Raw genomic sequence first — 22676 nt, 5'->3', positions numbered from 1 at the left:
GAATAATATTTTGATAGTGAAGATACAAAAGGATGTCCCAGACAGAGACAAGGACAAATCATTTTGGACCATGAGTCCTACAAAGTGGCTGACAGTTTAGGGCTGCATTAAAGAGCTCTGAATTCTATAAATAACTGAAGAAACTATCAGCAGAATGTGGCTGGAACATAATATAATTAAACCAATACTGTAGGATTAGGCTTAACATCGGTATGCAATAATGAAATGGAGGAGAGTAGGGGAAAGAGTGACAACAACACGGGGACTAACTAGGGAAGTGTGATACTGTAGTTGAAGATTCAAGTGAGGGGTTTTCTTTCTCTGAGAAATCATTTTATGAAAATGGAAGTATCTCAGGAAAGAAATAAAATGGCTGAAATTAAATGTTTTACATACTCTTAAGAGACTTAGTGACTTCCAGCTGAACCTTAAGTATGCAGCTCAAAGTGCCTAAATATGTTCTATCCCTATGACAATATCAGCAAATATATGCATTTACTGTCCATTCTCTGTTCAGACAATTAGTTTGATGGTTAATTTTCTGTCAATCTGACCTGGTTAGAGATATAGGCATGGACCATAAAACCTTAATCTGGTTCTGTCCATGAAGGTATCTCAGGAAATTAGCAAGTGAATGGTAGATCACATATAAAAAAGTCATCCTCCCCAAGTGGAGGGCCTGAAGAGAACAAAAAGGTGGAAGGAAGAAAGGAGAATTCATTCTCCACTAGAGCTGGGAATTCAGAACTCCAGCTTCACAAGCCTTTACACTTGGCGTAGAAGTGCACCACTGATTTTTCTGAGTCTCTGGCTTAAAGACTGTAAATTGCAACTTCTCAGCTTCCATACTTATGTGAGACATATAGCTATATCTATATATATATATATGTTTATTGATGATGAGAATCCTAACTAGTAGTAAGGCAGTCATTATATTTGTCTTATTCAAAGAATCAAGCACAACGCCTTATACGCGGGAAAATTCAGTAAAGTCTGCTAACCAAGAATGAAAAGTCCTATTAGAGGCTGTAGTAGGCTATGAGCTGCTTGATTTGGCAGAGGAGATAACAACACAAGGAGTACAAAAACACACCCTGCAATTAAAGTATAAAGCCATCAGGAAACATCTATTCATCTTCGATTCAAATAAGTCAAAAAATTACAAAGGTTTAAGCGACAATTTTATTTGTACTGTCTTTACCTACGCTACTTATCTACCTTGAGATTATTAATGTCAGAGGCTTCTCACTAACCAACTAAAAAGTATAAGAACTGAATCATTTAATGATAAGTATAAGAACTGAAGTATAAGAACTGAATCCATTTTCCTAGCATCTACATTCTCAAGAAATGGTCTCTCTGAGGATTTCTATTAATCTATATAATTGGTTCTCCTTACATTTGTGACCTTCGTTTTACTTTGCACACAAGACCACCTATAATTTATTTATTTTTAAAAGATTTATTTACTTATGCCTACAAGAGCTGGGGAACAGGCCAGAGGGGTGAGAGGATTCACCAGAGATAGAGTGGGGAACAGAACAGGCAGATCGACTGAAATACACTGCTGCTCTCTCAGGAGCAGCAGACAAGACAGGAGAGGTCTGCTGTGCCATGTGGGTAGCTCCCTGGCCAGGGATCGAACTTGTGCTGCAAAGGCTGCGGAGTGCTTCATAGTGTGGTGCTTAACCCCTTGCACCACCGGGGAGGCCACATTAGATTATTTTAAAAATCAGTTTTGTGATACAATAATATTCATGCTGTCCTTATTAATGCTGTAAATAACAAGATACAGACACAAATTCAATTAGCGCTGTAATATTTAGTGTAAGCAACATATGGAGATATCTGCAATAATAATATAATATGAAAATATCTGATTTCCACTATGACAAAGCCAAAGGTACCGCTATGACAAAGCCAAAGGTACGGCTAAAACAAGTGGAGGGTTTCCTGCCTACAGTCATAAAAGAAATACTAGATTGCTAGAGGATTATGAAAATTACAAGTATAATTGCTTTCTATCTAAATTCACTAACCTCTTGGAGGATAGAGGTAGTAAACATTATTCAACCAGGATAAGAACCCACATCCACACCGTTTTTTTAAGGTAAGCAGACACAGACTAAGATTAACAATGTGGACATCATGTGTATGGTTTAGTCAGCAATATACTGTCAGCAGAGTTTACTTTCTTCATCCTAAATGCTACCACTACTCCTTACAATATTACCGCCAAGATATCTGAACTATATATAGCGTAACAGTGCCGTATTTCTCAGTCTCCCCATACCTTGCCCTTTACCTTCAAAGAGGCAGAAATGTTTCTTAATCCTTAAAGTTATAAAACACACAGAAATGTGCTTGGCTATATCACCATGCAATACTAAAACTACTATTTGCTTATTCAGTATTTATGGTATATGACAAGACAAACCCAAATTCCTGTTCTCAAAGATTATAGAACAGTGTGTGCAGGCAAATAAACACCACACGTGGCAAGGAGTGACTGGGTATTGAGAGTACAAATTATGGGGACCAACCTATTTTTTGGAGGGAGGCATTAGAAAGCTTTTCTGATGAAGTCCAGCTGATTCTTAAAACATGAAGGGATAACTATGGGGTTAGTATGCCCGTGACTTTGGTCCTCAAAACTGAAAGCAGCAGACGTAGTTGGTATACAGTGAGAAAAGGTCACCTTATTTTCTCGCTCAGTTAGCTGAGCTTGTTGAAAACCTACCATCAGCCATTTTGCTCTCATTTTTTTTTTTTGGTTCCCAGTACAATGGTTATCATTCTTATCACACAGTTAAAATTATATTCAAAGATCACAGATGATCTAATTTTTGTCTAATTATCATCACTTCTCTAACATTGCTAGCAGTGGTGCTGAAAAGAACTAAAAGATCCAGAGGACTCAAGTATTAAAATATAGTTATACTTTTCTGTTGGGAAGTAGATAATATACCTGGAGCTTCCATAACACTAATTAATTAAAAAGGCTTATCAGGGCCTCTCTGATGGTGCAAGGGGTTGAGCACAGCACTATGAGCTATCTGCAGCCTCTGCAGCACAAGTTCGATCTCTGGTCAGCCAAGGAGATACCTACACGGCGCAGCAGACCTCTCCTGTCTCACCCACTGCTCCCTTCAGCAGTGTGTTTCAGTCATTCTGCCTGTTCTGTTTCCCGCTGTCTCTGGTGAATCCTCTCACCCCGCACACCTCTGGCCTATACCCCAGTTCTTGTAGACATAAATAAATAAATCTTTTTTTTTTTTCTTTTTAAAAAAGGCTCGATCAAATCTTTCCTAATCAGCAAATACATAGAGACATAAAGTAGATTATGGCTGTCCAGGGCTGGCAGGGTATGGGTGATTGCTAATAGGTTCAAGTTTTTCTTTTGAGGATTGTTAAGAATATTCTAAAATAAGGTTAAGGCTATGGTTGCACAACTGCTGAATTATACCTTTTATTTATTTATTTTTAAATTTTATTTATTTATGCATCCAAGAGCTGGGGTGTAGGCCAGAGGTGCAGGGGGAAGGGAGAGAGGATACATCAGAGATAGAGTGGGGAGCAGAACAGGTGGACTGACTGAAATACACTGCTGAGGGGAGCAGTGGGCGAGCCAGGAGAGGTCTGCTGCGCCATGTGTGTCAGCTCCCTGGCCGGCGATCGAACTCGTGTTGCAGTGGCTATCTAGAGCTTCATAGTGCTGGGACTTAACCCCACCAGGGAGGCCTAATCTATACCTTCCAAATGGGTGAAACTTTAGGTTTATAAACTATCCGAATAAAGTTATTAAATCACTTTCCAAAATCTGCACTTTCAGCAGATTCAACAGTTACTAAGCACCGACTGCGTCTTTTACCACAGGTATAGGCTATAAGCGTCTTGAAGTCTAGAAGAACAGACGTACAATCATAAAGGACTAAGCATTTAAGGTTTGGAAAAGTATCTGAAAAGGTTAGGACAAAACTAACTCAAATTCTCTCCACATTTGCAGAGAAAATGAACACATAAAGAAAACAATGAATTGCTCCCAAGTCTGACATAATTAAGTAGAAAAGACAGAAATCTGGGCCTGAAACACATAATAACATCTGCTACAATAGTCACAGCCCTCTAAGCAAAGTAACTGCTAACTATCCCCAAGGCTCAGAGGAATGAGTGCCAAAACCTGAGCACATCATTTCTCATAGTGTGGTCCTCTATTTAGCAGAAGTTTCTGGGGTATTTGTTAAAATTACAGACTCTTGGGCCCCACTCCAAAACTAGTCAGAGAGAAGTGTAGGAGAGGCATTTTTAAAAAGCTCTGCAAGTAACAATTATGTAAGGTTGAGGTTTGGGAAATGCTGACTAAGCAGAATTCACAGGGAGCCTTAGAGGGGTTACCAAATAACCTCATGAATTAAGCATTCTCTGGTTCAGAGTACTGTTTGAAGGAAAGGAAACATTCACATCCTCACATAGTTTGAGATTTAGAGAACATTGTTTCTCCTAATTTTCAGTAAGAGAAAAATTTACAACTATATGCCAGGTTCATAGCAGATGTTCAAAGATATATAGCTAGATCTATTTTTATTTATATTTATCTGCTCTTTACACACGCGCGCACACACAACTGACTGAAAGAAATGCTTGCTTATTCTCTGGAAGGTACTGTACAATATATGTTTTAAGTTCACTGAAATACTCTCAAATATCAGAGCTTTCATTCAAAGAAAATAAGCCAACATTCCCTTCTTTAAGAGGAAGACAAAATATTAAAATTAGGGGGCCTCCCCGGTGGCGCAGCGGTTGAGCGCTGGGTTGCGAAGCTGCCCGCGGCCTCTGCGGCGCCGGTTCGATCCCTGGCTGCTCCCAGGCCACCAGAGGAGGGTCCCACATGGCGCGCAGACCTCTCCTGCCGCCCGCTGCTCCCCTCAGCAGTGTACCTCGGTCCTTCTGCCTGCTCTGCTCCCTGCTCTGGCTCTGGTGAATTCTCTCACCCTCCCGCGCTTCTGACTGTACCCAGTGCATGTATAAACAAAACAAACAAACAAATAAATAAATAAAACATGCCTCTATTAAAAAAAAAAAAAGAACTACTTTAAAAAAAAAAAAATAAAAATAAAAAAAAATATTAAAATTAGGAAGGTTCAAAATGGGAACACCAGGATTTGGTTTAAATTTTAAGAGTAATTTCAATCAAGTGAGAACAGCAAAAAACAAACAAACAAACCCCAAAAAACCTAACCTGAATACATAGTGAACAGCATGGTAAAGGGATGGAAAAGGGAAAGAATGGTATTTATAAAAGCATCAACTTGAGTCTGATTAGAAAAACATTATTTCAATTGTTATGAAGGACAATAATTCAATTTGCTGCTAATATAATGAAAGACTTTAGAATTTAAAATTTACAAAAATTTTATGCTACTGCTTTCCAACAAGCAAAGAAACTTTAAATCAGATCTAACATTTCCCTTTCCATAAAAGTCACCTTCAGGAAAGAATAGTCTGGCAGCGTATAGAAGTATAACAAGTACACTGAACAGCTTCCAGATGAGCTGAAATATAGGAGACCTCAATTTCAGAATTTGCAAAACTCTCCACTGTATACTTAATGGTAGCACAAATGAGAACATCTGGATGATGTATACTATGTATGCTTCAGTCACTGTCAATTATCTTGTTGCCCTTAAAAAAGAAAAAATGCTTCAGTAACAAAAATTTAAACTTTCTGGTGATGCTCAACTAGAACAAAAAGATTCCCTAAGGGTTAGCAGCACTAACTTAAGCTGGTGAATATCCACAAAAGCAAATCTTCCAGTGAACAGACATGGGTTTAAGAAGATGACAGTATCTTTCTTTACATTAGCATTTAAAGATGTATAAACTAGTACAGCCACATTTTCATTTGTAAAATGGCTGCCAGCTAGTGAGTTCAGCAAGTACTTAAATACCAAATACCACATCATAAGATGACCACATATTCCTATTAGGAACTGAGGAACCATGCATGCTTCAAGTACTCCTAAAATGCTAAAAATGTGTAGGAAACATAACCGTGCACAGGGTTCCATTACAAAAACACACACAGATAAAATCAAATGTCCTCACTATAAATCAGTGCATTTTTGCCAGCACTATGCTAAGAAACATAAAAGATACTTCCATTAGCAAGACCCAGTTCTTTCCCTCAAAGAGTTTCTGAATGCTCTCTTATAGGAATGCATATGAGACATGAACAGGAAAATGGTCTCATATATTGGTTTCAGGTATTTTTCATTTATCACAGCATTAGACTGCAAGGGATTATAGTGCACTTTGCCATGTTTCCTGGTATAGGATTTCCTGAATTAATCTCCCAATTCATAAGACGAAATGAATAAGCTAAGAATCCAGCCATCCAAGTTGTAGTTCTAGGAAAAGGTGGTGTTGGGAGGTGTAAGTAAGGAAGCAACGATTATTAATCTCTGAGATATGGTTCAGTTCAGTGGTTCCTGAAGTTTCTGCACATCGTAACCACTTGGGGAGCTACTGATGCCCAAGTCATACTCCAAACCAATTAAATCAAAGTATCTGAGGCTAGAAGTTAGGTGTCAATAATTTGAAAGCTCCCAATGACTCCCATGTGCTGTGAAGTTTGGAAAACATCAGTACAGTTGAAAAGAGGCAATAAAATCTATTCAAATATATTAGCTGTGATTTCAGGCAAATGAACCTATCTGATTGGCACACTTTATATGAAATCCCAACTTACAGGATTGTGGTAATGATTATACAAGAACAAATACAATGTCTACATAATCAAATTTTTTTCTTGATGGAGAACAGGTGTATATACCAACAAAGAATTCAAACATTCACCACTTATTTCAGTTGTACAAATCAAATGTTATGACTAAAAAGAACTACACATTAAAGTTAGAGTAACTTCTCACTGCATCAGAGAAATCTTTTATCCAATTGATCACATCAATTTATACATTAAAAAAACCTAGATTGTCTTAAAAATCCCTTATAAGTGAAAGCTGACATTACAAATTATATTAATAGAATTCATTCTAGGTTCAATCTAGAAGACACCACAAACAGAACAATTAACTGTCAAAATAATGTTCTTTCCAATTCCCTTTATTCTAAGGATCATAATGTCCTCTCTAGCTAAACCTTTTTTTTTGTACAGCACTTTCAAAGTCCCCATTAAAACACAATGCCTCCCCCACTGACCACTCACAGAAAAGGGAGAGGCAGGATTCCAGGTCTTCAAAGGAGAACCAGGTGAAAAACCTCAACTGCTTGAGTATCACCAAGTACATCTATTTATCAGATAAGTCTCAGAATGTACTTCAAGGTGATAAACAGATTAACAACCTGCAGTTCTGCAAGCAAATCAATATCAAAACCAGAAATCAAAGTATCTATGACCCATAAGATTCACTTAAAAAATAAATAAAATCCATGTTGTCAAAGAATGTAGTTTACCAAAGATTGAAGGATAAAAAAAATTCTTCATCTCAATAGAGGGTGTGGACAAAACGAATTCAATGGTGGGGTTAAGATCTGTGTATTTCTAGTAGGTAAATTATACCTTATTTAAAAAAAAAAAAAACACAAAAAAACCCCAATATCCATAAAGACCCTATGCGGTGACCGGTCATCCAAAATTCTAAGAACTACCTGAAATGATAGCAGAAACAGGAACATTAACAAAAACATCACTTTACCTACATATTCACTTATATTGTTAAGGCTATTAAGGTACTCACTTAAACCCAGAAAACTTGCTGTTAAACTCAAAGAACTGATTTTAAGAATAAGCTTAAAACAATAAATTTGTATCATGTGTTTCAAATTCTAATTGTTTATAGACTTGTTGAGATTCAAGTTCCTAATCAACATTGACAAAATCATGACAAAACCCTTACACTAGAACTTTAGGTATAGCTTAATATACTTCCACACAAAATGATCTATCTCTAAAAATGAATAAATTCAAGGTAGTAAAATCAGGTACCAAACAAGAGTTTCATAAGTATTTGCTCCAAATTAAGAGGCACATTAATAATTGCCAACTAAAGTTCATATCCTTCAATCTATGAATTCACAGATTCATCTCCTCATATGGGAGAATAAGAATTATAAGCATCCAATTAAGTGGTAGAAACAATAGATTATTTATATTTATAGAAGAGATTTTCCGTTTCTCTGTATGACCTAAGTGCCATACAATGAAGCAGCAAACTATGGCTCTGCAGCATCAAGTGCAAAGATGTGGAGGTATGTGAGCAGGCATGATATATATGACCTTGACATAAAGGTGAAAATGGCTCACAAGATAATGGGGAGTTAAGAGACTCTAGTAACCCCCCTGTGACACAAGCATCTTATTTGTAAAAAGGAGTTGTTGGATTATTATTTCTCAGGTTTCAAGCAGCTCAAAAATGCTATCTAAGCATCAACACACTATCCCATAATTAGATATCTACTATAAGACAGTATAAAACACCTTTAGAACATATACCATGGATTCAGTTACCCTGTGAGTTAAAATTACATTTCTTATGCATCTAATGAGGTGTGTAATGTATCTATCAAGAATACAGACACAGGCAGTAGAGATGTCATCTTTCTCCTCTGATCAGAGCATTATTTACAGAACATAAGTTCAGTGCCAAAAAGTCAAGATGAAGAATAAAGGTTAACTACTACTTTATAAATATCTTCTAGAATGCTTGACAAAGAGGGCAAAAATGGTAATTAAATACAAGGCAACAATTCTCCCATGTCCTTTCCCATCTTCATTAATTTACTTCCTTCTAAATGATCAAACTATGGTTCACCCTATGAAGATGGCATTTTAAAGTGGCATGTGGTGCCTTACTACTACAAGAACATTCAAAGGTAAGCTCTAGCTATAACATTAAACATGATGACATGCTTTCTAGCTACTGTCATTTGAGAATATGTCTTAAAATTGCAGAGCTGAAAGTTCTGAGATCCAGTAGGTCAATGACTTTTAAGTGGGGAGCTTTCTTCAAACAAAAGTCCACCCCAAAGCTCAGCATGCAAAAGGTCTTCCTACAGAAAAGGCATAGCTATACCTGTCTACCAGCAGCCACCTTTTCCACCCAAGAAATAATAAAATCACTAACTTAATAAAATCCTTTTTATTTTATAGATGAGGAAATGTATAAGCCCAAAGAGAATAAGGGATTGACTGAACTCACATCACTCAGTAGATAACCACATGGGACAACCTGAGTTACCTCATATCATAATTGTGTTTCTTTAGAACACATTAATTTGTTAATTCAATTTAGCACGGCACAAAGTATGGGACGGTTATGAGAGAAAGGCAGTAATTTTCTGTATTTTTTTTAAAAGATTTACATATTTATGCATACAAGTGTAGGGGGAGGGTGTGAGAGGATTCACCAGAGACACAGTGGGGAGCAGAACAGGAGGTTCTACTGAAATATACTGCTGAGAGGAGTAGTGGGCAAGACAGGAGAGATCTGCTGTCCCATGTGGGTTTTCTCAAACTCATGTTGCAGTGGCCGGTGACAGAGAGTTTGATAGTGCTGTGTATTTAACCCCAGGGCTACCAAGGAGGCCCTGCAGTAATTTTAAATGAGCTCCTGGATGTCAATTCACCAGACTCAAGGATTTCAGTTTCTTTAAAAAGAAAAAAAAGAAAAAAAAAAAAAATCAAGAGACTCAAAAGTCATCCTCCTTTCATAATTTTTTTTTTTTTTTGCTTTTTATATAGGATGCTTGGCTTCTATTTAACAACAGATTTCTTAGTAAGGTTCTTAGACAGTAACTGTAAGGTCTGCTTTGCAGAGCAGTACAAAACTTTAGGAGCTCCCATGGTATCTTTAAAAAAAAAAAAAAGGAGTGGGGTGGAAAAATTAAGCATAAATTCAGCAATATCTAAAACTTTAAAATTACTATTATCACTTCTAAAATAATTGGTAACAAAACTGTTTTATTTAATCAAGCTAAAACTATAGTTAACCAAAAATTTACCAAGTAAATATATTAACTGTATACCATATATAGGTGATGTGTAAATAGTGAGGTGGGAAGACAGCAATCCCCCTCAACAAAACAAGAATGCCTGTATGCATTACGTCTTTTTCATCCTTTTCCATTCGTTTGGAAAACACTTCACTTTAAAACCAATAAACCACTTTTGTTTCTATGAAGTGGATTCTACCACTCCTAAAATGAATTTACTCTTTTTCCACCCTAGTCAGTTACTTAATTCTGTCGTAGAGACTACTCCCAGAAGCCACACTCTATTCTTGGATACCCTCCCCAACCAGTTCACCCAGCTTTCTTCCTTAGTGGCAGATCCTGAAATCGCATCTCCTCTCCCAGCAAGTCTTTAATTTGAAAGCCAGGTTAATCTCTCTATAGCTCCACCCAGACAGTTTATGACTACCACAACTCTCTCTATACTCATCCTATAATAGACACCTATTATTTTGCACAAGTTAATTTCATTGATTCATGTGTTTATGCACATGTTCTTATTGGTCTTCTCTGTTAGTGTTGTAATATGTAATAAGCATGCAGATAAAAGGGGATGTATTTAATTTGGGGTTAGCACTAAAAACGCCTGATGCTTAATACTTTTCTGAAAATGATTTAAAATACAAGAAACTCAACCTGATTTGTAAAATTTATAAAACCTCCCAACACAAGTGACTCTCAGAAGCATTATAAGGGAGAGAAGTCAGACAGAAATGACTTCATAGTGTTTGACTGATACCTATAAAATTCTAGGAAAAGCTAGAGTGAAGGAAAGCAAATCAGTGGGGACACCACAAGTGGAGAGGGGATTAAACTATAATAAGGGTAAGGAGCTTCAGTTGTTTAGGCTAACACAACTAATGTTTCTTTTCTTTTTTTCCCCTGAGGAAAAAAAGCTAGATATTTTAATCAAGGTTTTTATTCTTCCACAATAACAAATTTATTTTCCCACACAACAGAGTTTTCTAAAGGATAGGAATCATTTAAAATCTCAAATTTGTATCTTCTCAGATTCCACATTAATCTTTACCTCATAAATCGGAATTTTCTGCCAAATAATTTATTTGCTCACAAGCAATAGAAAATTCTATCATTCAATTTCTCCATTAAAAGGTCTGTTAACATCAGAAATCTTTTAAGAGTAGTGTCACTTTATGTTAATAGTGTTTCCTCATCAGAATTAATGTAATTCAGTCCTTAAAATTTGAGGAATAGAAACTAGAAAAGAAAAAGCTAGAAAGTAAACAGAAGTTCATTTATTCTACCTCTAGAATAATACTGCAAATGGTATTTTCAGTAATTGCTGCAAAGTGTCTGGGTTTTAAACTACATTTTAACCTCGGATATTCTGACATCTTTAATCTTAAAAATCAAACTATTCTGAAACCCTGTAAGGCAACCCATTTAAAAGAATTCACTTTCTTTATCTGGCCACCTTTTTATTTGCTTTTACCAATATTCCATTCCCAAAAAAAGGGCCACAATCATCCCAATTGTGTTGCTGACCAAGTAGCTCAACAGGTTAAAGTTACTCATCGAACTGTGGTTACATGATTAAGTTTTCTTTTAATACAACTGATTTGAGTACATTTCCTACACTTGGCGCAACTCAAACCTATGCCATTGCCCATAAATATTTAGTACACGGACTGAAACGCAGCAAACACTACCACTCATGAAAAAGTAATTCACACCTTTAAGAGGAATATAAAGGATTTTGCACAGTACAATTTAACAACTGCACATCGCATCTGCTGCAGAGATCACAAACAGACTATCATTATGCCAACACCCTCCTTGAACCCCACAGCCGTCTACAGCTTTATTCTGGGCTTTTCAACGGCTTAATTCACTCGGGGCTGCTAAGGAGGGAATCAAGGAAGCATGATTCGTGAACCCAAGCAGAGAAAAGGGCAGGAATAGGTGGTTGAGTCACGTCGTTCCGCCATTTTCTAAGCGGAGGAGGAAGACATGTTGGAACAAAAACACAACAAAAGAGCAGCCATTTCCCAAGCCAGCTCCAATAGCAACTGGCTGAGCACGGTCACTTCGGCACCTTCAAATCCACTTCACTGGATAAACCTAAGAACATCAGAGGTGCTGAAGGAAAAAAAGAGTAGCCAAGCCTGTGCCTTGGGCTCAAAGACGACCCGCACACTTAACTGCAATCGAAAGCCTGGCGGGGAGAATGTCGCTAGCTCAATGGAACATACTGAAATTCTAAACTAAGTTGGCAAACTAAAATTTACTTTGTGATTGTGGCAACTTACGGTTCACAGGAATCCACCAGCTAAGGGCAAGTCGGGTAACTCAAACACCAAGGCCCGGATTCAGCTGTTTCTCTTACCTGCCTCGACCCATTTTCCCCATCGTAATTTCCTCTGGGGATCGCCTATTTGTTTATGGGTGCTTACCGTATGTGGGGGATGCCAACCCCACCTTGAAGAATCTTATAGAGTTTGCTCTCGTACAGCAACTGGGGATGCCTGGCCTTCTGAGATTCTAGTTTCACTGCCACTTCCTGCAGGGGAAAGAGGGAAGGATGGCATCAACATCCCTACGGAGTCAATGTCACTTGGGAACGGAGGGGAGACATTAGCGAAGCTCCAACCTGCGACTAGAAAGGTGGAAGTGAGAGGCCGGGAAGAGAAAGCTCCCTTTGTAATTATAAAACGAGGCTAGCAGCCTCAAAGGTCTCTTCAGGGGGTAGTGACGAAATCCGCACGTCCTCTAAAGTGCAGGAAAATGATTCATCCAAAAAACGTAATGAGAGATTATGGAGCAACCGGGAGATCGGAAACTGTCCTAATTGGAACAAGAACCCCAGTACAACTAAATATACATACACGAGACCAACAAACATAGGGATCACAGACAGGGGATTTTTGCCGTTTTCATCGTCAACGACGGTTTTAAAAGTTCCATTAAGGACCATTTTTAACAAGCTAGGAAACTTCATCGTTCACCCCATTTTTCTATAGGATTCTTTCCCTTGTAGGGAAAGAGAGTGGGAGAGGTTTCTAAGCCAGGAAAACCGGCTCCCTCTGGGCAACCCAGTGCGGGCGAGGGGAAGAGGCCAGAGCAGTTCGGGGGTTGGGGGGCGGTGAGGACAGGCGCAGCGTCGTAGTGAACCCCACCCCAAGTGATTACCTCGCCGTTGGTGATGTTGATCGCCAAATAAATGTCCCCGAAGGAGCCAGACCCGATCTTCCGTACTAGTTTATATTTCCCTCCGACAATGAATTCGGCCTTCGAGCCGCTGCTGCTCGCCATCCTGAGAGACGAAGATGGAGGCTGGGGCCAAGCCCCGACACCTCGAAGGGGAGACCGAGGCCCTAGGGCTGGTCCACGAAGCGAGGCAGCGGAGGAGGGAGGCAGGAAGCTGAAAGCTGGCTCTTTCTCGACGTGACAAGGCCCAGAAACCGCCCAGGAGGACCCGAGCACCGCCGCTCAGTCAGGTTTCTTTCTGCCAGGCCGGAGTTTGAGGGGGTTCTCGCGGTCCCCAGGCTGGGCCACTTGTTTCTGGGTGGTCGCCGCTGCCTCGATTTCGCAGCGACGTCGCGAGCTGGAAAGGGGGTGCGGTGAGTTAGGGCGGCGATACCGCTGCCACCACTGCCGCCGGCTCCCGCCCGGAGGGACCCCTGTCACTCCGCCGACGCCGCCATCTTGTTACTCCGGCTCCAGCCCACACAAAATGCCCCCAGTCCCCGGGAGCCGCTTCTTCACGGCGCAGGGCACTCTGGGAAAGGAGCTCGGGCTCTCGCCCGGGAGGCTCGGCCGAAAGAGGAGGGCGGAACCGGATCCGTGGGAGTCGCAGCCCACGCTCCGAGCGTCATCCCGTCACGGCCCAACTGCGCAGGCGTACTGCCGGTTTTGCTGACTGCGCAGGCGCTTGGTGGCCTCGCCTCAGCCCCACCCCGAGCTCACTTCCACTTCCGGTCGCCAGGTCTTCTATCCTGGCTACCTGTTTGTTAGTCACCTAGGGGTACCCGGTCTGTGAAAGCCCGCGGAGCCCGGGGCTCCACGACATGTTAGGAAGGCGTCACCCTCATTTTTCGTGGAACATGGAGGCTTCAGGCCCCCTTAGGAATTGGGTATTGACCTTTGCTCTTTGTCTGAGGCGGGTTTTTGAGGCGGTTTTGACCTTTGATCTCTGCTCGCTCCACTCCCCGGACCGGCCTGTTCAACGCATTTTCTGTTTTTGAAAGCGGTTGTCGCCTCTGGTGGAGAGGAAGAAAAAAACAGCCCTGGGTGGGCTGGGGTTGTTCAAGATTCTCGGTTTTAGACTAGTTCACTAGTCTTAATTAGAAGTCTGCTGTCTGCGAAGTATTGGGAGACCTTTCAGGAGGTGAAAAGAGAGAAAACAGGCGTTACCTTGCCCCCTGAGTCTTTGTTTTGTTGCCCCAATGGTATATTTGATTCCCCCCCAAAAAAACCCAATATTTTAGTAATTTTAGTAATAGAAATGGTGGAAAATTAATTTAGTTAATTTACAGCCGTGGAAAAGTTGCACATGCTAAAAATATCCTTTCCTGAAGAGCTGTATCTTGGTCGTGCCTAAAACTGCAGTATTTAGCAAAAAAATACAGTGGAAATAACTATTACATGGTGAAATGGACAACGTTTGAAAGTTGACACAGCAAAGCTTTTCACTAAAGCTTGAGAAAAAGTTTTTAAATAGAATTTGTCTAACAATCAAATCTTGACCACGTTTTGGTTTGCAAAATTTGACCTGAGGAAATTGGGCTTGGTAGTACTAATGATCATAAAAGGAAGATCCTTGTTTGATACCATCATAGTTACCAGAAGAATCAAACTTGGGTGAATGACTCAAACCTCTAGAAATTTAAAGAGAAAATCTACCCCAAATAAAATAATTTCATTAAAATAGGAATTGGGGAAAATGTAGACTTAACTTTGAAAGCTGATCAAGTAATTAGCAGTGGGGTTCAGCCTGGAAGGTAAATCTTAACTCAAATTTCTGTGTTACGGGCCTCCCCGGTGGCGTAGCGGTTGAGCGCTGGGTTGAGAAGCTGCCCGTAGCTTCCCGCAGCCTCTGCAGCGCCGGTTCGATCCCCGGCTGCTCCCCGGCCACCAGAGGAGGGTCCCACATGGCGCGCAGACCTCTCCTGCCGCCCGCTGCTCCCCTCAGCAGTGTACTTCGGTCCTTCTGCCTGCTCTGCTCCCCGCTCTGGCTCTGGTGAATTCTCTCACCCTCCCGCGCTTCTGACTGTACCCAGTGCTTGTATAAATAAATAAATAAATCTTAAAAAAAAGATAAAAAAAAAATTTCTGTGTTACTCATGCTGACTGAGACATTTTTAGTCGTAAGAAGCTAAATGTCTTGAATTTGAAAAAAGAAAGAGGAGACTTCCCCTACGGTTTAGCACGAAGTCTGAGGCAGTACCAAAACCCAGACTCCTGATTCTCAAATCAGCACTATTTACACATTCTCCTTTGCTGACTCTGAAGCATGATTGGCCTACTTAAAATTCTCTGCTGCTAGAGTCTAATCTAAAATTAAAAAAAAAGAAAAAAAGCCGAGTTAAAGCTTCTGAAGTTTCCGGAAATAGTTACTTTTCTGTTGATTTTCTACCATAGCCATCCCAAACTTAATAGATTCCTTGGCTTGAGAAGTTCCCAGTAAAGGGTGGTTATATAATTTTAAACGAATTTTTGTGTCCTCCCTGGTGGCGCAGGGATTATATTGCCAGCCACTGCCTCCTGAGTTCAATGTCCGTTCCCACCCACCTCTCCTGTCTTGTCCCCTGCTCCCCATATCAATATATTTCAGTGGATCTGCTCTCCACTGTGTCTCTGGAGAATCCTCTCACCCCCCTGTACCTCTGACCTGCACCCCAGTTCTTATATGCATAAATAAAAGAGTTTTACCTCTTGGGAGGGAATAGGGGTATGTGCAGAGTGGATTAGTTTAGGGTTTCCCCAAGGTTTATGTATGCATGGCCACACATTTACTTTTTTCCATAGAGATTTGAAAAATAAGAGCATTACGATGTATTTTTTTATTCATCTAATTTCAAATTGTACTTTATTCTGAGATTTTTATCTTTACCTCATTCAAATGCTCCTTTGTAAAATGGTATTAATGTTAGAGATTTTTGGTTTTTCTTTGGTTGGTTGTTTAGTAACTTTATTTGGTAAAATTAAAATGGTTACTACCTGTCCTTTTGTTTTTTTGTTTGAATTTTTGTATGCCTTTAAAAGCCTGCATGGGGCCTCCCTGGCTGCGCAAGGGTTAAGACGCAACCTATGAAGCTATCCGCAGCCACTGCAGCATGAGTTCGATTCCCAGCCAGCCATGGAACAACCCACATGGCGCAGCAGACCTCTCTCCTGACTCACCTGCTGCTCCCATCAGCAGTGTACTTTGGTCAGTCTGCCTGTTCTGTTCCCCACTCTGTCTCTGGTGAATCCTCTCCCCCACCTCCCCCCACTTCTGGCCTGTACCCCAGCTCTTGTATGCATAAATAAATAAATCTTTAAAAAAATAAATAAAAGCCTGCACGCTGGGACCCCCATTTCAAAATGACTTCTAGAAGCTCTTCCAACTCTGATCTTTATTATTTTATGTATATACTTGGTGGGCCACCTCATTTGTTTCCTGCCTGCTATAGTCATACTATTCCGTCATAGAAGGTATCCAGTGAAATATACTAACATGTCACATGAGTGGTTGTGACCTTTTCAAATTTGATTTCACCTTAAGTTTTAAATTTGTCCCATTTAAGAAGGGCAAAAGTTTGCTTTTTAATGTAGAATATGAAGTTTTTAGGTGTTGCCTATGACTCAGTCTTCTTAAATCATGTATCATTTGTGGTAACTTTAAGCTTCAACAATTGAAAAAGTACCTGCTTTTGTTGCAGCTATATTAAAGTTACAAATCATTCTGTACTTATTGAATCATCAGCAGCTTTGGTGAAATGGGAGGAATCTTTTAAAGTGTGCCAAAATGCAGTTCCTGGCTTCTGGATCAGATGAATTCACTAAAAATAGAATCCAATGTATATAATTAAAATTTTAGACCTTGGAAGAAATTTAGAAATCATCAAATTCAGTAATCATATTTTTAAATGCTATAATTCACAGAATGCATTCACACATGTCAAGTATGCCTCATATAGACAAAGTGACTTGCATATAGAGTGTACAGATCTGAGTGGCAAAGACAGGACCAGAACCCCAACTAACCAAAAGAGGAAAAGAGGGTAAAAAGCATATTGGGACAATCACGTTCCAGTCATCTATGTTCATAGAGAGGTCAGGCTAGATTGAAAACCTTTTTTTTTTTTTTTTTTTTTTTTTTTTAATAGAGGCATGTTTTATTTATTTATTTGTTTGTTTGTTTGTTTATACATGCACTGGGTACAGTCAGAAGCGCGGGAGGGTGAGAGAATTCACCAGAGCCAGAGCGGGGAGCAGAGCAGGCAGAAGGACCGAAGTACACTGCTGAGGGGAGCAGCGGGCGGCAGGAGAGGTCTGCGCGCCATGTGGGACCCTCCTCCGGTGGCCGGGGAGCAGCCGGGGATCGAACCGGCGCCGCAGAGGCCGCGGGGCAGCTTCGCAACCCAGCGCTCAACCGCTGCGCCACAGGGGAGGCCCTGAAAACCTTTTTTTTTAAATCACAGCGTTTACCAACCAAGGAAGGGTCACTGGTAACCAGTGTTTTGAGTAAAATGATGATATGCACAACAAGCATAGATGGATACTATAAAGAGGAAAATAACACAAGTGTGGCCTGATCCTCTCTAGAATTGGTTAGCACCACCAGGAGCCTCCCTGGTGGTGCAAGGGGTTAAGCACCACGCTATGAAGCTATCCACAGCCTCTGCAGCAGCAGTTTGATCCCCAGCTGGCCAGGGAGCTGCCCACATGGCGCAGCAGACCTCTCCTGTCTTGCCCGCTGCTCCCCTCAGCAGTGTATTTCAGTCAGTCCGCCTGTTGTGCTCCTCACTCTGTCTCTGGTAAATCCTCTCACCTGCCCGCACCTCTGGCCTGTACCCCAGTCAATTATTGTATTTCTCCTGTCTTACTTCCTGTACCTCTGGCCTACACCCCAGTTCTTTTGTGCATAAATAAAAATAAATCTTAAAAAAAACAAAAGGTTACTAGCCTGCAAATCCCCTGTATCATAACTTCCAGTTACACTTTGGCACAATTTATGATTAAATCTATCTCCTGTCTCCTATCTTCTCATTTCTTAACTGTATCTTTACAAATTTCAAGAGTTTGTTAAGGTCCCCTCACCACCTTCCTCCCCCAACTTAATTAACTTAATTCTGTGTAACTCCCCTGTTCCCTTCCCTACCCATTTCAAAATCTCAAGAATTTTGCAAGTCTCTGGTTTGCAAGGATGTGCACATAAGACTGAAAAAGTCCCTTTAGGACACAGCTAACCTCACACATTTGTTGACCGTCAGTGAAGCAATTGAAGGGAGGAATTACATTCCTGCAAGAGAACTGGGCCCACAAAACCAAGAATTTAATTTAGTATTTAAAAAAGAATAATCTGATACATGTTCAAATCGCTCATATTTTGCATGAACTCAAGAATTCCCTCAGAAATCAATAGGCAGGGGCCTCCCCTGGTTGCGCAGTGGTTGAGCGTTGGGAGGCCAAGCTGCCCGCAGCCTCTGCAGCGCTGGTTCCATCCTTGACCACCGGCGAGGGTCCCACATGGCCCTCAGACCTCTCCTGCCGCCCACTGCTCCCCTCAGCAGTGTACTTCTTCAGTCTGCCTGTTCTGTTCTGCGCTCTGGCTCTGGTGAATTCTCTCACCCTCCTGCGCTTCTGACTGTACCCAGTGCTTGTATAAATAAACAAATAAATCTTAAAAAAGAAAAAAAAAACCCAAAATTTAAAAACAAAAAAAAAAAGAGAAAGAAATCAATGGGCAAGGTCATGGAGATGGGGATGAAGTCATTTTGTCACTGTTCTAAGGCAGGTTAACCCAGACTTTACAATAATCTTGTAGATGCTTGAGTTACATATTTTAGTCACATCATGATGATGTGACCCTCTCCAACTATCTAAGTAAAACATCATCTACATGATGAGTCTTGAGAACCCAGGAGGTTTTTCTAGTTTTAAGCAAGAGCCCCTGGAAACAACAGTAGTGTTAAAAAGAGAGAAACAACGGGCCAAAAATGGGGTCTTTCATGCCAAGCCCTGCCAGACTTAATACCTAACCAACTGCAGTGTTAGGAGTTCCCAAGTGGAAATTTAAACTAACCAATTTGGAGTTTACCAGTGAACACTAGAGAAGCAATCTGCACACCCTGCCTTCCCCCAATGGCAAGTGGCTGAAGTAATCTTCCTTTCCTTTTGCTGATAACCTTGTGCCACCCTCTTTCTGACTCAAAACCCTTATTTTGGACAATCTTAAGCATTTCTCAATTTGAATGCTTCCCAATTCATGAGTCGTTTAATAAAGTCAATTAGATCTTTAAAATTAACTTGTTTGGGCCTCCATAGTGGCACCGGGGTTAAAGTCTCAGTGCTGTCAAGCTATCACCAGCCACTGAGGCATGAGTTTGATCCCCAGCCAAGGAGCTACCCACATGGCACAGAAGACCCCACCCCTCAATCTGCTCCCCTTACCAGTGTATTTCAGTAGATCTGCCCGTTCTGGATCTGCCCGTTCTGCTCCCCACTCTGTCTCTGGTGAATCCTCTCACCCCCCTGCACCTCTGGCCTACATCCCAGTTCTTCTATGCATAAACAAAAAAATAAATAAATCTTAAAAAAATAAAAATTAAAAATTCAATTAAGTTATTTCAATTTTTGTTACAATGCTAAGCATTGGAAATTTAACTTTATTCTTGGAAAGTAGCCTGGGGTGGGAAAAAAGAAAAAGCTTTTATTTGGATATTTAAGGGCTAGGTTAAATGGTATCAGGCAAGGGATCCTGATATAAATAGTCAGAAAAGCTGAACGTTAATATTTTCCTGGGCTTCAAGCTTATAATCTTTTAAGAGACCTCAGATTCTAAGGTTTGTTCTAGCTTTATTTATTTATTTATTTATTTGCATTTTTAAAAAATAAAAAAGGGAACAAGTTTAATTTTACAAAAAAAAAAAAAGTGAAAAAAACAACTGGAGCAAATTAACTCCTGAAAAGGTTTTCGGCCTTGTTGACCACATTTATTGGAAGGGTTGGAGAAAAATAAAAATGCCATTTAGCTTAAGAAATTGTGAGTTATCTGCAAATCAACACATTTCAGGAGTGGAAGAATCCTTGATCATTTCTTAATATCAAAATTTACGCAGGTGTCTCTGAGCATCTTCTACATCTAAAGAGCAATCGCACAAAGTCTCCTATTTTCCACATGGGATAAATTCTTTGTTTCAGCCAACTCTCAATGGAGGGGCAACTAGAACACCACCATCTCCCCGGACAAAAAGCATCGGGATATTCCGTTTTGTTGATTTATTGATTTCTTCATATGTTTCCTCATCAATTTCTATAGTAGTTACAGTTTCTTCCACATCTCCCAACATCATTTTTAAATGTTGATCATAAGCATGTAATCTGCCTCGAAGCTCTCTGTCATTTCTCATTTTCACATAAATTCGTTCATCCAAGCTGAGTCTAATGAGATCCAGGGGTTCTTCTGCAGTGTTTGTAGTTTGTTGCTGGTCCACGTCGTCCACCATGTTTCAAACCCTGCGCCCTTTCCCGCCTCTCGCGAGAGCACGCTGTTCTAGCTTTAAAATATAGTGCTATGTACTGAAGATGACTCCTATATTTTGAAGTAGAAGAAAATTAACATTCTTTTGGCTTCTTAAAATTCAGATAATATGTAAATTTCTGATGGGCAGGTCCCAGCTTACCTTAATTACCACTTAATAAGTCAGTAAGTCAGATTCCTGATAGAAATTCTGAAACCCCTAAATTAGAAGAGATGGGGAAGTCCTTCTTTTTGAAATACTTAAGAAAGGGCAGTGATTGTATCTTTGCAAAGGTACCTGTAGCCTTTCCTGGAGGTGGGCAAGGGGCCTCACTTAAATGAGGCCCTGTCATTGCTATTTCATCTAAAAAACAAAAATCTTTGCTTAGATTCTCCTAGAAGGCAAGCACAAAATGATTTCTCTTCAACACAATCTTATTCTTGGCAAAGGATGAGATTGAACAATGAAAATCAAGCTAAGCTTGTTTCTTGTCCTCTTATAAAACTTTTCACCAAGCCTTCCTCTCAGGGTTGCTTTGAAATAATGCCTGAGGCTTTAACTCATTTGCCTGCAATGTATATTCTACAGTGTAATGCTTAAAAGCTAGAGCTATGTCCTGACAGGGAGGAAATTCAAATCCTTGCTATTCCCTACACCCATTTTTCAAAGCCTTACTAAGTCCAGGACTTGAAAGGCATAAGAAAAAGGAAATGCGTTTGCCCATCATCCTCCCACCCCACGACCCCCATTTCTTACTCTGGTCACTCTGTCTGACCTGGCAATATTTAAACACTCAAATCATATTTTTAAATTTCTATTTTAATCACACGAGCCATTAATTCCTGGAAATGCACTGTCACACATGGCACTTGGGGATATTTGTGTTGCCTATTTTTATTTGGGAGGGTTCATTAGTGTTTTGGATTTTTGGTAATTTTATGTCCCTTTCTTTCCTCAGTCCCTGTTCTCTTTTTCTGCATTGTTCACTGGCAAGGGCATGAGACTGTGCTCCTTGTGACTCATTATTACTCACTATAGTAATCTACTCTTCTTTGTGAGACTAAATTTGGAAGATGCTTGAGTTGCCATTCCTGACGAGAGCTGTCCTAAGAACATATCCTGTTAACTCTCAACTCTCCATACTGATGCCTGGAAGCACTGATACTGATGACAGAGAATAGAATAGCTGTTTCACTCCATGCTAGCCAAGCCCAAGACTGCTGCAAAGACTTCCTGTTGAGAACAGAGCCAGGGGCCAGATGGGCCTAAAGAACAAATCTGGATGGTAGGGCACAGCCCTCAGCCACAAAGTCAAGAAGAAAGTCAAATTATATTTCTGAAATTGTTTACAGTTCTTAAAGTATTTTGTGCTCACCAATTATAGTTGTGGCTATGGTTATAGTCATCTTGTGTGTGAGGCAGCCAAAACTTGAAGGGTGTGGTAACTTACCTAATAACACCACCTTTTGAGGCTCCCCACAAGCCACATAGTTATCCTATAATTCGAGAATTCTGTGATGTGCACTGCTTCATTTCCCCTCACAATCAGCATGTCCTGTTTGACCCTCAGTGCTTGGTCTACATCTGGAAAGGGAGCATATGAGCAGTCAATACCTCAGTAGATCTACATTTCACTGACGTCATCCTTCTCCACCTGGTTGACCCCACCTATCTGCTGCCCAAATTGTTTGGGGAGATTAGAGTGAGGCCTGAGGCTCTCTCTCAGAGGTGCAAGAATTCACCAGAGATAGAGCAGAGAACAGAAAAGGCAGATTTATTGAAAAACACTACTAAGGAAAGCAGTGGGCAAGACAGAGGTCTGTGCCGGAAGTAGGGTTTGGGGCTCCCTTTTATAACCTGTTTTGGGGACTTTTCATGACTGGGAGTTGGTTTGGGCCACTTAGTGCTAGGATGTCTGGTCTTGGATGTTGACCTTTGACACAGAATGTGTCCTGGCCC

The 22676-nt window shown here is 40.4% G+C and overlaps 2 protein-coding genes across 11 annotated transcripts in view; both read right to left on the bottom strand.

Moving 5' to 3' along the window:
• Positions 1–13829, bottom strand: part of CSNK1A1 (casein kinase 1 alpha 1) — a 45674-nt gene extending 31845 nt beyond the window's left edge. For 3 of the 10 annotated variants that reach the window (XM_037508966.1, XM_054694267.1, XM_037508970.1), the window contains exons 1-2: positions 13180–13829; positions 12444–12550 (exon numbers count right to left, since the gene is read on the bottom strand). In XM_037508966.1, the coding sequence (XP_037364863.1) occupies positions 12444–12550; positions 13180–13302 (230 nt within the window). In that variant the 5' untranslated portion in view covers positions 13303–13829. The remainder of the gene's footprint in view (positions 1–12443; positions 12551–13179) is intronic. The other 7 variants (XM_037508967.1, XM_037508971.1, XM_037508973.1 and 4 more) reach the window with 5 other exon arrangements.
• Positions 13830–20135: 6306 nt separating this feature from the next.
• On the bottom strand, positions 20136–20721 carry LOC119242699 (U6 snRNA-associated Sm-like protein LSm3). Its single transcript, XM_037508205.2, has one exon. The coding sequence runs from the start codon at positions 20700–20702 to the stop codon at positions 20394–20396; it is 309 nt and encodes a 102-aa protein (XP_037364102.1). The 5' UTR covers positions 20703–20721; the 3' UTR covers positions 20136–20393.
• Positions 20722–22676: the final 1955 nt, after the last annotated feature.

Source organism: Talpa occidentalis, unplaced genomic scaffold, assembly GCF_014898055.3.
Source record: "Talpa occidentalis isolate TD23 unplaced genomic scaffold, MPIMG_talOcc4v2.1 talOcc4.13, whole genome shotgun sequence".
Lineage (NCBI taxonomy): Eukaryota > Metazoa > Chordata > Mammalia > Eulipotyphla > Talpidae > Talpa > Talpa occidentalis.
The sequence above is the reverse complement of the archived record's forward strand: the minus strand, read 5'-3'. Positions and strand labels throughout refer to the sequence as shown.

Bases quoted from the DNA above. Each gene is read 5' to 3' on its own strand.
- LOC119242699 (XM_037508205.2), bottom strand. From the start codon at position 20,702: ATGGTGGACGACGTGGACCAGCAACAAACTACAAACACTGCAGAAGAA.